This window comes from Camponotus floridanus, unplaced genomic scaffold (assembly GCF_003227725.1).
Source record: "Camponotus floridanus strain SB8 unplaced genomic scaffold, Cflo_v7.5 scaffold9, whole genome shotgun sequence".
NCBI lineage: Eukaryota > Metazoa > Arthropoda > Insecta > Hymenoptera > Formicidae > Camponotus > Camponotus floridanus.
Genome location: NW_020229860.1, coordinates 556,611 through 570,873, shown reverse-complemented (window position 1 = coordinate 570,873; position 14,263 = coordinate 556,611). Strand labels below are relative to the sequence as shown.

Below are 14,263 nucleotides of genomic sequence, written 5' to 3'. Positions count from 1 at the left end.
ATTTATGAAATATATTCCTATGTAAAGTATATATTTTGAAAGCTTATAACGATAATTTGAGGAGGAGAAGAAGGAGATTTGCCTTTTAATATTGATTTAGAGAACAATCTATTTTTACGCTACAATTTTAAGAGAACATTCGTAAACTACTTATAAACTATGTATTCTTGTTGAATCGTATTCGCATATCGATGTACATAGCGAATATAATGTTAAATATGCTTATTTACTACAGCATGATCGTGTCAATATATATGAAGCATCAAGGCCTAAAATATAATAATAAACAGTAGAAATAAAAAGTAACAGGCGAGTATGAAACTCTATAAGATAAGAGAATTCGGTATCTAAAATGATATTTAAATTTATTTTTATCTGACATTTGTAATCTCGTGATTACTCGATGTCACGAAAAGGCGCTAAGAATTTTACAAAATCAATCCCGATCGAATCGAACAACAATAATATCACTCGATACACAATTATTATTATTATATATTTTGCTTCGCTTTTGTATATAATGACATATATATTGTATATGAGATCGCATGTTTCTCGCGTGTCATTTCTCCCGCTTTCTCGAAGATAGACTTTATCGTCGGTAAAGATGGTATTCGTAAATATATACACATCGTATGTCGGTAATAGCGTTATTTGCAAGTGTATTCCTCGGTACGTTCCGTGCAAGTCTCGCACTGCACACGGCAACACCAGTGAAACTTGCATTTGCACTGCCACGTTCTCGTGAATTGGTGCGTGTTGTAACCACGACCGCAGCACATTAAATCGCATCCATCGGTTCCTGGACGAAAAGAAAGGGTAAGCGATAAATATTCTTGCGATCGACAAGAATGAACAAACGCGATCTCTTCGTTGATCGAATATTCAAAATGGAGGCGGGAGAAGTGAAAAGATTCGCGCACAAAAATCTCTTTTTCTTTTGAACAAGAGAATTATAATAAAAATTCATATATCATTCATATATCATTTCTTCTTACCTTTGCTCGTACGATTGCAGTATCTGCCCTGTGTGCCAAGACTACCCTGCGCCAAATCCGGCTCGCAGTAGTTGGGGGAAGATTGCAGGTAGACCAGCTCGCTCCTCTTCGGGATCCTCTTCAATCCTTTGCCCGGACCACCGCTGACCTTCGTCTTTTTCAAGACCAAATGCGGCTTCCGCGACTTGCTGGACTTCTTCGAGGGCTCGTGCCGCGACTTGGCGAGATCGTTCGGCTTGCCTTGAGTTTTGGCGTCGTTGCCCAATATAGGTACCATTTCCGCCGACGCGGAATGCGACATCGCGTCCAGTGTCTATGACGTACGGAAGTATCTCGTATAGAATTTTTGTAAAAATATTATTGAAAGAAAAAGATGCGACTCGATTTAGATATATTATAATCATAATATATACATTAATCGCATTCCAAATCGGCCATATATTGATTTATCAAATTAATGAATTAATTTACTAAGACAAATTACCTGATCCGTGGACGGAGGTGGCGGTGTAACAGCGATGACGGGTCTGGCCCTGTAATATTTCTTCATGAGCGCGTCTCCGATCTGGCGAAAACTCGGCAACGTTCGCCAACACGTTCTCACGGTACATGATCCGGACACGCCGTGACATTTGCACTCCGTTTGCAGATGAGCCTTAACGATCTAGAAAAAAAAATAATAGCATAATTTCCATGGACATTATGATTCCTCGCGTGTGTTTTCTTCATTATTCACTTTTCTTTATTCATCTCCGACTGACATTTAACTTTGCGTTTTACAAAAGTGCAAGCACTTACGGCAATGATATTAATTATTGTATTTTACTATTACTAAATCTTATAAAAAGTTATAATGCTCAGTTGGACTGATTACGAATAAAATGATACAATTGAAGAATAGAATGTTATTCAACTTATATTATTGCTATAATTTCGTCTTTTTGCATTACATATTTGAATCGGAAATCTTATTAAATTGCTATAATTATATAAAAGATGGCTATTATCTATTGTTTTATAGTCAATAAGGAAAAGTGTCTTGGTTGTTACATAACTATGCATAATTTCTTATTGAAAACAAATCAGTTTTCATTAATAGTTTGGCTATATGAAAAAAACAAATAATAGCAGTCTACAATTTTTAAAAATTGGATTTGCGTTTTAAATTCCTTTTTTAATTATTTAAATGCAATATGCGAAATATCTCATAATTATAGACTTGTAAGTAAGATATATTGATTTGATTCAAAGGTACAAATATAAAACAGATTTGCTTAAGATCGAGAAATCATATATCGTATCGAAACAGACGACAACTCGGCGCGATCAATGCAAGGTGATGTACACCGATTAGTTCCTTACATCGTACAACGTATGTCCTATGCAAATTTCAAATCTACACGTGTGTCCCTTTCGATGCGAATGAAAATGAGAACGAAAACTTTTACAATGTATGCTCGATGAGAACGGATGCGTCGTTCGATGCCTGAATCATTTTCAAAGGACAAGGAGATACGCATCGATTCATTATGAAGGAATCAATGGCGTAGAGAGAAAGAGAATCATCTCAATTATAGTTATAATTCGTCATAATATTATTTATAATAATTTTCAACTTTAGCATGTTCATATTTTTTTATAACATTTCCTTTAACGTTTAAAAACGTGAAAAATTTACACACACGACTGTATCTCTTGAAAAAAGATTCGCCAAAGGTTCCTTCTTTAGATTCTAATCCCAATGCTTTAATTATATTTCGATATTTCCATACATATATGACTGATTTATGTTTCGAACTTATGATTTAGATACATAATATACGTAGTACAAGTTAAGCGAAGAATACAATTCTTAATCACATATATCTGAACACTGTGATTTTGATAGAAGCGTAACTGTGACGCGATCAAGCGATATTTTTGCAAATTAATCCGGTGTAAAGATTTTGCATAACCACGCCACTGGGCGCGGGAGATGCATCTCGGAACGACCGACCGCGTGATTTTAAATGGTTGTAATCGTATCGAGTGCTCATCTGTAAATTCCTGTTGCTCGCTCGATTCCCGATAGGGAGGGGCAAAGAAAGAAGGGAGCGGAAAGGGGGAAGGCAGGGACCTCTCATTGTGCGTCGAACGCGCGCGCGCGAGCGGATACGATGCGATAGCGATGCGTACACGCGAAACTGGTTTATATTTCGAATTATCTCCGCGTGTGGTGTGTGCCACGGATGCGTGCGGGAGAGAGGAGAGGTTGAAAAAATCGTCGGGGCATAAAGTATGCGCGTCGGGACGATCGACGTTGTGAGAATAAATCGTTAGCCCCTCGCGGGACCGAGGTACACGTGTGTATACGCGTGATACATACCTACGTATACGATACATACCTACGGAAAGGAGAGTTTTTATTGCCCGCCCGTAATAAAGGCCCATCGAAGAAAGCTCGAAAGAACGAACTTTCCCCAATTAAGGCAGGCCGCCCTCGACCTCGGACATCGTTTCTCACAAACGTTCGTTGTCGATTGTCGACCTTCCTGCGCGAGCAGGGATACATAATCGTCCAACAAGCCGCGAGGAGGAAAGGGATTTTAATCCTCGATATATAAACAAGTCGATAAATTTACAGTTGCTCTTAATTACCTTTTCAACTATGAAAGGAATTATTATAATTGCACGAACGCGGAATGAAATATCGATATGATATATCTTAATCAGATTGTCGCGATATTGATTATTTTCACGAGACACGATTGAAATGTCTAGATAATGTAAGGTGAACGGGTGCGTCCGTGCGAATCGCGAAACGACGACATTGTCTTCTTCGGGGATGATTGGCTCCTCAGTGGGTTATTGCGCGATAAATCAAATTTGATAGCGTCTGGTTTGCATACGCTTCGTATACGAGAGATGTGTGCGCGTCTCATTATGGATATTACCGCCTTGTTATTCGATCTCGGATCATTTCCATCCGAAGATACTATTGATATCTTCACACGTTATATAAATAAATAAATAAATAAATAAATTATATATATATATATATATATATATATATATACATACACACACACACACACACACACACACACACACACACAGGGTGTTTCTTAATGACTGCGAAAAAATATTAATAAATAACCTTTTACTAGTAGAAAATATCCACCTAATTTCTTCAACTTTTTCTAAATTTGAGAAAAAAATAAAAACTTAATTTTTACCTCCATTTTTGGAACAGTATAACTGAAAGAATCATCTACTAAAATTTTTCACATTTATTAAGAAACACCCTATATATATTTATATATTTATTTATTTATTTATAGAATGTTTCAAAGTTAAACGATCAAATAAATTCTACTTCAATAAATTCTACAAGTAGAAGTAAGAAAAAAAATATTACACAAACGTAGGTCCGGAAATATGTGTGTAGATGCCCACACATACGCACGTATAGTATGCAAATAAATTTATAAACGTAAATGCGTTTCGAGTAAATTAAGTAACAAGTTAACGGGAACGACGATGCGTCCGCTTCTTTCGATTGCATTGTACATAGCTTCTCGTGTATAATACTCTACCATATAATTTTAAAATCACGCGTAATATAATTATATACGAGACGATGAGATTGAGGTAGCGACGAAGTACCATGCCGTCGTCAAATGTCGGCGAGCTTAATTTCCGCGCTAAACGATTCCTCTCGCGAGTTACAGTAATTAGTATCGCTTCACGGTAATTATGATGTTCATTACGTAGTAGTTGCTTTACGCGCTATCTGTCCGACTGACTTTTGACGCTTTCCGAGAGCTTTCTTCTCGCGAAAAAAACCGACGTTCTTATAAATATTACGATGAGATATAAAAACGCTAGCGTCAATTTACTTTCTTACCTTTCTTCCGGCTTTGTTGTTGTGAAGATTCATCAAGCTCCGAGCGTCTCCTTCGATCTCCCTCGCGTCCAGAAACCTACGCGCGAACCTAGCATTAAATTATAATATTAAAATTCACGCGTGTCTCTAGAGAAAGCGAGCGTTTGTCGTCGCGAGGCAAGCTAACTTGGAATTAGCGAGAATCTAATTAACTATCTCTTATTAACATAGTACCTCATTCCGTACGTGACGTCGGCGCTGCAACCGCCCCATTCCCAGCCGTTCGGCGGTAATTCCTTCCTCGTCCTACAAATGGACGCGATATATTAATTTATAATAATTAATATTGTATGTTTACATGTACACACAATTTTACATCGTGCAAGTACCTTACGGCAGGTTCGCAACCGCAGGCGGTGAGGTTGCCACGACTACAAGCTGCGGTAACCGCATACGTGACACCGGCCGAACTTATCGCGTACGTGAAAGCTGCCTCCCTACTACCTGTAAATAGAAATTTATGTTAAAAAAATTTTTCAAGCCGTCATAAATTACAAGCGTCAAATTTAGTAGAATAGAACAATTTCCAAGAAAATATTATTATATAATATAAATATAAAATATTACTATTATATAATAATAATATAAAATATTATATAAAATATAAAATCAAATATAAAATATTATAATTATATACAAATATTATTATATAATATAAAATATTATTATATAATATAAAATATTATTATATACACAAGCTATAGAAGATTGCCGCGATTATATAAATACATGTGTTGTGGTCAGCGTCATCCGTAGATTATGTGAAACGTAAACGCATTCTCTTTCCGGGTCAATTAATAATTGAACGTTTATAGCCGCGTGCATGAATCGTGATTCGTTTGAAATTTACACGTCGACCGGAGATCCGAGGACCCCGGAGGCTTTCTAGCTTGGCGCTGCCTCGTCAAGCATTCTTTTCCGTCACGCGAATTTATTACAGCTAGTTGTTCGCCATCGTGACGGTGCCGCGCGCGAGCGCAATTAATTAGCCGCGTGAGCCGCGCTCTCGCCTCGTTTATGCCACGTTGAATGAATTACCGTACGTCCGTTTTCTCGCGATACCCATTTTTCATTCCATCATCGTCGTCGTCGTCGACACCTACGCGCCGCTCTCAGGACTGTCCGATTCAGTTGGCGTTTCACTCTATCGTCGTCAAATCTGCTTGGCTTTAATTCGCGCGTCCGTCATGTCAGTAATCGCGTGATAATCTCATGTAGATTCGATTTATATTAACATCGAATTTATAATGCCAGCCAGTTTGCGTGGAGGAAATTTTCGCTTTTGTATAATTACCAGAGAAGAATATCGATCAAACAATATAATGAATAAATTAAATTTCGCATTATCTGGATGTCTATTCTCTGGAAAAAAAGGAAAATTTAAAATTGTCAGGAATATTTTTTTATCTGGAAAAATCAGGAAATTCTCATAGAATTTTATTTAAAGTTGGGAAATTTTGTGAAAATTGTTAGGAATTTTTTTTTATCTGAAAAAGTCAGGAAATTCTCATAGAATTTTATTTAGAATCGGGGAATTTTTTGCAAAATTTTTTCTTTGATAATTTTGCTTTTATGCTACAAGCAATCGATAATCGCTGATAAATCAAGTGAATTTATGTGTTTAAAATATAAATATGTCTATAAAAAATCTTACATATTTCATGTTTTAACAAAGTATTGAATATAATTTTTAACAAATGAAAAAATAAAAATATTATGCAATTGAAAAATTTTCTTTTACGAAAGCTATTGTCAGCTTTTTCAATACACTTGTAAGTCTAGCATTTGAAACTTAAGATTCTTTCTATAAGTGAAAAGCATTAGAAAATACATAGAATAAAGAAATTTATTTTAAGAAATTGTATCCAAAAATCTTTTATCTGGAATTTTGAATACAAGTTGGAAAATTAGAGAGTTTTTTCAGACAAATTTTTTTATAAGATTTGAGGGAATCTCTTGATTATACATCCCTCGGTTACGGTCGCCTATGCAACAAGTGTATTCCTTATCGAGCAACGCTGGGAAACGAAAAGAGATCCGGCTAACTGTAATTACAGCGGAATCATCCTACACGATAACTCGAGTCGATGTTTGTTATGCACGCGGTCATAACTCACAGCCACCGACACGCGCCTGCCTGGACCTCGTGTGTTATGAAAGTAAATAAGCCCCGCGAAAGAAGTTACATCCACGACTCTTGCATTCGGCTCCGATTTTTTGCAATGCGCGCTTTGATTATTGCGATTGCGACAACGTATGTCAAGATAGAGCTGTCCTCGTCCCAAAATCATCTATGCAATTATGAAAAGGAGGGATATTTTCTGCAAATATTATTTTGAGCGATTTTTATTTATTAAATGAATAGAATAAGGCGGATTAAAATATGCTTATAGTAGAATCTCCACATTTCAAGCACGCCAAGACGAACTTTCTCTATTTCTAATAATTAATCTTCATTCTTAATGTCTAATGAATACATGTGGAATAAAAGCTACTGAAAGATAAATTACAAATACGCATATGAGATTTCCCGTTCTTTCACATTACGTAAGTCACGTGTAACAAATATAAAGTAGTAGGGAAGCGCAGCTAAAAGAAAGAGTTAAAAATACAAACGTGTCAAGAGTATGATGACTTGACTGTGCGATTAGACGTCATTAATTGAATTGTCTTATTATACCGAGCGAAGGTGATTCTCGAGAGGACAATGCGGCGAATGCAGGGTGTTTGTAAAAAATATATGACAGCATCCTACGTGGCGTTGCAGAGTCGCGTACATTCTATTCTCTTCTGCTTTTATTGTCAGACTTTGTTGCTCGGTTACCACGATGATGTTCTTGTCGTGCAATCGCACTCGCGGACTCGACGGACTCGCGGTGAGAAAACGAACGCGTTTACGCCTCGCGAGATTGCGGTCGTGATGCTGCGCTTTTTGCGCCATGATTTCTGTCGTGAAGACTAAGAACGTAATAGGACAGTGCGCGGTCTTGTGTGGGAAATGAAAGGTTTCGATGTCCCTTACGAGTGTCTCTGTTTCAACTTTACATATCGCAGTCGAATTCTTTAGATTTCTTCATTTCTGGATTCTTTGGTATAAATTCTTCCGAGACTTTTATATGTCCTGTTTTTTTAATACTGGTCAAAAATATATCACATTTATGTTTCTTGAGGATATTCAAAGGATATATTATTTCTATCTAGTCAAATATGTTTAATACTAAACTCAAGAAAAATTGATTAAATATGTATACTTTGAATTAAGTTATCCTCAAAAAACATAAAGGTGATATTTTTGACCGGTGCCGTACATTTTGTTGTATTAATAATGGAAAATTATATGGAGAGCAAATTTGCATTTCTATTTGTGAAAGCGTCTTCCGAATCGCGATCGACATCGAAAGAGGAGCCGATTGGCCCGAGCCGGGCGCATCGGTCAAAAGGTTGATGAATTTACGCCGAGCGTTTATGTCAAAGGACGGCAGCGCGGCCATCCGTTTAACGTCGGAAGAGCCGGTAAGGGGTAAATTTATCGTTTCGTCGGCATTTGCCGCGATGCCGCGGCTCTTTCTTCTTTTTCTCCCTCTCCTTCTTGCTCGTTCGCTCGCTTCCGCCGATGGGCGGAGAGGAGAAAGAGAGGTGGCCTTTTCACATAAATTCATTTCAGCTGTAAAACGTGAACGCGCCAAATGAGCACCGCTTCCATATTAGGTCACGGCATACGGTGATACCGAAGAGTCGTTGTTCATGCCGAACCGGCGAGAGAGTAGGCCTCAATCTATTTGCGCCGTACATTATATGCGTAGCCATCTGTATATGTGCGTTTGTGCGTGCGTCGTGTATGTCACGTTTGCCCGCGCGCTTATTAACGTCCGAAAATATTGCGGAGCAGCGAGTTGAACGAAAATGGATTATTCTGCGTGCAATAGTTCTCGTTGAAATTTATCTTTGTTCGGAGTGACCGAATTGCAATAATTTCTGCGCTTGATATTTATCAATATTACAATTTTTATTTGGATTTTCGATTCTATGTCAAAGTATCGTCGACTACTGTTCAAGAGGCGGTTTAAGCGACAGCTTAAAAAGGAGCAGTGTAAGGGCCCCGCGATCAATCGTCATGCCTGAGCGATCTTTTAATTTATATCATCGCATTTTAAATGACTCGTATAATGGCTATACGAAATTTATAAGCCGCCGCGTCACCGAACGTGGGCGATTATTTACGACGATTGCACGACGCGAAATCAAATTTAATAATGAGTTTGATCTCTCATCGCAATCCCCCGACCATCCATTTCTTAGCGCGACGTTCATTTCTCCGGCAAAAATTTATCATTAATATAAATACGTATAATATTACAAACCTGCAGATATGTTTTACGATCCAGACAGCAATTTTCATTATAAATGTAATCGAGGAATCATAATTTAAACTTTTATTTCAACAAATATTAATCTTATCTTTCTCTTTAAAATATCTGCATAGAATCTTAAGAATCTCCATTAATATATTTTATATTTTTTGTTTCAGACTTCGTATCCATCTGGGAAAAATACTTTCATTATGCGTCATGGAAGAAACGATCTTTATCGAGTTTCATCGCTCATCGTGGGAGAAAGGTATGACTTATCTGATTAAAAAATTTTCAAATTAATTAGCGAATAGAAAAGTTGGTGATTCTGCGCGAGAATCAAGTTGATTACTCTGGCGGGATCAACAAAGTGCGAGAATCTACCATTTGTTGACCGGCATTAAAACTGGCACGAGAAATAATCCCGACGAGGATTAAATCTTGCATCTTATCTGTCGTGTACATGAGACACATTCATAGCGGTAGACTTCAAATACGTGATGCATCGCAACATCCACCCACAATGCTCGCATTGTTTAAAATGACGTTTCTTTTTCTGCTTAACTCTGCGTTATGATGTCCTCCGCGATTTTATACCTCGCGATTTTTTATCTTATTCAAGGTAACAAGTCCGAATGTATCGTGTCCGGGCAATAAAATATTTCGCGTGATATTACTGCTATATCATTGAAATGACATTATGACTCGTTATTTCAAGACGAGAGGGTACGAAGGATAATTTAATCCGATTAAAAAGAGACGGATCTCTCGCTTGTCAGAGGTTTCCTCGCCAGTGTATGAATCTTTCGAAAGTCAAACTAATCGATTCCATTTTTTATGGATTTTTTAATTTTAGTACCAGAGCATATGATAGCGTTATGATACTAAAATTTAAAAAATATACAAGTGAAGTTGATTAAGTTGGCTCCTAAGAGACTCACATATGTATCATTGTAGATGGATCCAGTAATGTGATCTGTTTTCCGAGTTCTTTTTATACATGGGTATATCAAATATACTCGACGTAATTTAATATTTTATCGGGATCAAGATATCTCTGCGCAATCTCCAGTATTAAATTGTCATTAGATTCAGAAAATTCAATGCATAATTGTGTATTTTGCCTATTTATATAGATTTATTCGCTGCATTTTCTAATGGGAATTATTTATTGATTACAATACAATTAGATTTATTACAATTTCTCGCTTCTTAGCGCTTCAGCAAGCGAGGCATGTACAAAATGTGAACTCTCAGTGGGTGGACGCTGAGAAGAGAGCCAGCAATATCTTAGCGAACGAGCATGTTTCGGCCACCACGCGTGGCGATGTTTCGTCTTGTATCACCTCGTGTCCGACAAGATCTTTATTTCGTCGTGAGAAAAATTTGTTCGCTGGCTCCTATGTATGTATGCGCATACACGTGCACGTGTGTACGTGTGAAACTTGCTTTCGCTCGCGCTTTGTCTCTCCTCCCTTTCTTTTCGCTCGTCGTGTCGGGGTTAAAGGTTTCGCGCGTCTCTCTTGTATGCATGTACGAGTATTGTGCACGGGAAATCCTTATTGGCCCATGGCGTTTGTCACAGGAGAACAGATCGTTCGCCCTCGACTCGCCTACGTACCCTGTATCGATGGTAGGTAGGGTACCATTGAACGATACGGTACCAGGACGAATGAAACGTCGCTTCCTTTCTTCGTTCCTCACGATTGATCTGCGTAAGGACGTCTGTAGAAAGCTGAATAGCATAAAAAAATAGAGTGCAGCTAGTCGTCGCTCTTAGGTATCAAGTATTCGCATTAATCAGGATCCCTACGAATACATTGCGATAATATCGCGAACGCATTCGAGTTTGGCGACGCATTATTTATAGAGATCCTCGCCGATTATTTTTCCGCGATAATTATGACTCGGTCAGCCGTGCGTTTTTATTCCAATTCGATTTTCTGCGAATCGAGAATTGTTATTCCACTCCAAACGAGGAGATAATCGTATCGTAATAAAAAATCCCTTAGCACGCAGTCAGATCTTTTAATTTGCGTTTTGCGTTCGTTAACGGCACTATCAAAAAGATCAGAAAGATATTTTTGCAGACGAACAAAGTTCGAATTATCGCTATCGTTCTGCGATCGTAAGAAACTTTGATTCATCGACGAAGCCTCGGGCGAATCTTTGTCAGAATCGGCATTGCTCGCCGATGCAACGAGCAAGTAGTAATTAATATATATAGCTTGTTTATCACATAAATCAAATTAAATGACAGTTCGGTAGCGTTTCGCGGAAACGATCTGGACGCAGGACGCAGAATTTATTGAAATTGCAAAAAGATTATCTTACAGTTGTAAAAAAAGCTATTATATGGATCTTCAATCCTATGAAAAGATTACTTAAAGCGATGTTGGAAATTTAAAGTTAATTTTTTTATCCGGAATTTTTAATAAAATAATTTTTAAAGTATATTTTATCGGTTATGATAATTTGGTCGAAAGAATATTGAAATTAGATATCTTTTATAGCGAACAAAAATCAGGTATTACATCTTCAACAATCAATCCTCTGAAAAGATTATTTAAATCTAGTATCGATGTTGTAGAAAAATTTAAAGGAATAATTTTTCTTTTTTTATTTGCAATTTTCAATCAAATAATTTTTAAAATAATTTTTACCGGTTATGACATTCTGACCCAAAGAACATTGTTTCATTTACTCGAAATGTCACATGATAAGAACTGTCACATACACTCATCGCAATATTATGCAACCATAGTAGTCGGGAGTTAAAAGATTAACGACTTTAGGGGGATGCGTGTGCCAGTTAAATCCCAATGGTCGCCGTGTCGTTTAACACTTATGCCTATGGTTTAACGCCGGCGCGGTCGATTGTCTTCATAATACGAATCTGAGAAAGAGAAAGAAAGAGAGAAAAAGAAGGGAGAGAGAAAGAGAAGAGATATTCCAAGAGTTATTCATGAGGCATAACCGCGCGATGATAGCACGCGGGGTGGAATATTTTAGGGCCCGCGTTTTCTCTCTCCCTTATACAATGGCGTAAAAGTAATGCACGTGCGATTCAGTACGTTTCCTCCTCCTCCACCCTCCCTCTCCCTCTGTTCCCTTTTGTGCGACGATGGATGGACCAAAGTACGACAAAGAGCATCGCACGACTCTCCTCTTCGCGAGACGGACGAGAGAGCGGGACCGACTTTTATGGTCATCCTTTTGACCGTCCTTTTGTAATCTGAAACTACTTGGCCGCGCCGATTCAATGAATAATCATCGTTCAATCATCATAAACCGCCGCCGAGGAGCGATTGCTGGATTAAAACGGAGTGACCGCACTTTTTGGCGCAATCAGAAGAAAAAAGATATCGAAATCGCGGCGTATTAATCGCAGTGTTTTCGTTGAGAGATTGAGGCAATTAATTTCAGCATAAGTACGATGAGCAATTAACGAAGCTTATAATTATAAGAAATTAATTTATGCATGCCAAATTTTGCGCTCCAACAATTCTGTTATTCTTAATAAACTTGGGTACCTGTAAATATGTTACTTTTTAGTATATACACACACACATATGTACGCACGCACGCACACAGTAAAAACTAAGAAATTAAAAATTACAGATTAACGAGATTGCGATTTTGACTCAACGGCTATGAATAATTTTTTACGAGCCTATAATAAGGACCACCGTGGGCATAATAAATTCATAATCAATGGACGTTTATTCGATTTTAACGAATTGCACGTGGTTCCGATTCAGTTTTTATGTTCTTTTACGTGAAACCAGCACGACACTCTCCAGTATCCTCGGACAAAAATCTGATAAGGATAAATGCGCGCGATTTTTGCTCCATCGACAAGTTGAACTCGATCAGATAACACGGGACAATTAACCAATTACTATAATTAAGACGCACTTAGCATTTGTTTGATCCGACCGTTGAATTTGCATTCGAATCCACTTTGGGCTCTCATGCTTGTTTCTTTTCGTCGAGGGATCTCATTTTTAACGAGGTAGCCCGACTTGATTTTTCTTAACTGATCCGGATCGTGGTAAACGATAAATATGTGGTATAATTTCTCTCTCTCTCTCTCTCTCTCTCTCTCTCTCTCTCTCTCTCTCTCTCTCTCTCTCTCTCTCTTAAGAGTCGCTGATAAATTCTTAAAATTAAATATTGCTAAAAATCTCTCAAAATTGTTTTAAAAAAATGTATACAAGAAAATTTTTTTATAATTATTTACAAAAGTTTATACTTCTCAGAGATATCACTTTATCATACGTTACGGAATATAAATTTCTGAATCATGTATATTTCGTATCATCCAAAGAAATTTAAAATATACAAAACTCAAAGTAATCCGTGTGAGATTTTTGTAAATAATTCAATTCATTATTAATATATTCACTGTTATTTACATCTCTTTCTCTTATCATATGATAAATCATTGTTCGGTGCAGACAAAGACTGCTCTATTTCACTATCAAACTATCTTAGTACTCCTGGTGAGGTGTCACTAGATGCGATATTAAATAACGCCGACAGAAAGAGAGAGAGATCCCTGTCACGTAAGCGTGTAATGCACTTAATGCGTCATTGTACGACACTCGTATTCGCGCGAGGCTGCGGCGACGGGGGGTCGCGTCTAGTATATCAGTTAGTCCGGAGATCCACGGTCATATCTCGTTTACGGTATTCGTTATGTTAGGCTGGTGATTTATGGCTATCGTGTGCTCTCTCTCTCTCTCTCTCTCTCTCTCTCTTTCGCGAGATCTCTCCGTCTTCCTTCTCGCGGTGTCGCTGGAGCATATAAGCATTACACGTATATCTCTCCTATTGTGAAACATCTCGCAACAGTGTAAACTTTAGCATTTAATTTTGTATAAATTTATACATGCAATTTTACACAATTTACACGTATGTATATTACGATAAATTAATGTAGAAAGGGAATGACGCGTCGAGTGTTGTTTAATTTAATAACTTAATTG

The 14,263-nt window shown here is 37.5% G+C and overlaps 1 protein-coding gene across 3 annotated transcripts in view; it reads right to left on the bottom strand.

Annotated features, from left to right (window-relative positions):
- The window catches only part of LOC105259313 (protein Wnt-7b), a 55,492-nt gene continuing 41,229 nt past the window's right edge, over nucleotides 1-14,263 (bottom strand). For 2 of the 3 annotated variants that reach the window (XM_011271188.3, XM_011271186.3), the window contains exons 3-8: nucleotides 5,253-5,367; nucleotides 5,098-5,169; nucleotides 4,885-4,972; nucleotides 1,483-1,662; nucleotides 999-1,311; nucleotides 1-802 (exon numbers count right to left, since the gene is read on the bottom strand). In XM_011271188.3, coding sequence (XP_011269490.1) covers nucleotides 651-802; nucleotides 999-1,311; nucleotides 1,483-1,662; nucleotides 4,885-4,972; nucleotides 5,098-5,169; nucleotides 5,253-5,367 — 920 coding nt within the window. In that variant the 3' untranslated portion in view covers nucleotides 1-650. The remainder of the gene's footprint in view (nucleotides 803-998; nucleotides 1,312-1,482; nucleotides 1,663-4,884; nucleotides 4,973-5,097; nucleotides 5,170-5,252; nucleotides 5,368-14,263) is intronic. The other variant, XM_011271187.3, reaches the window with a different exon arrangement.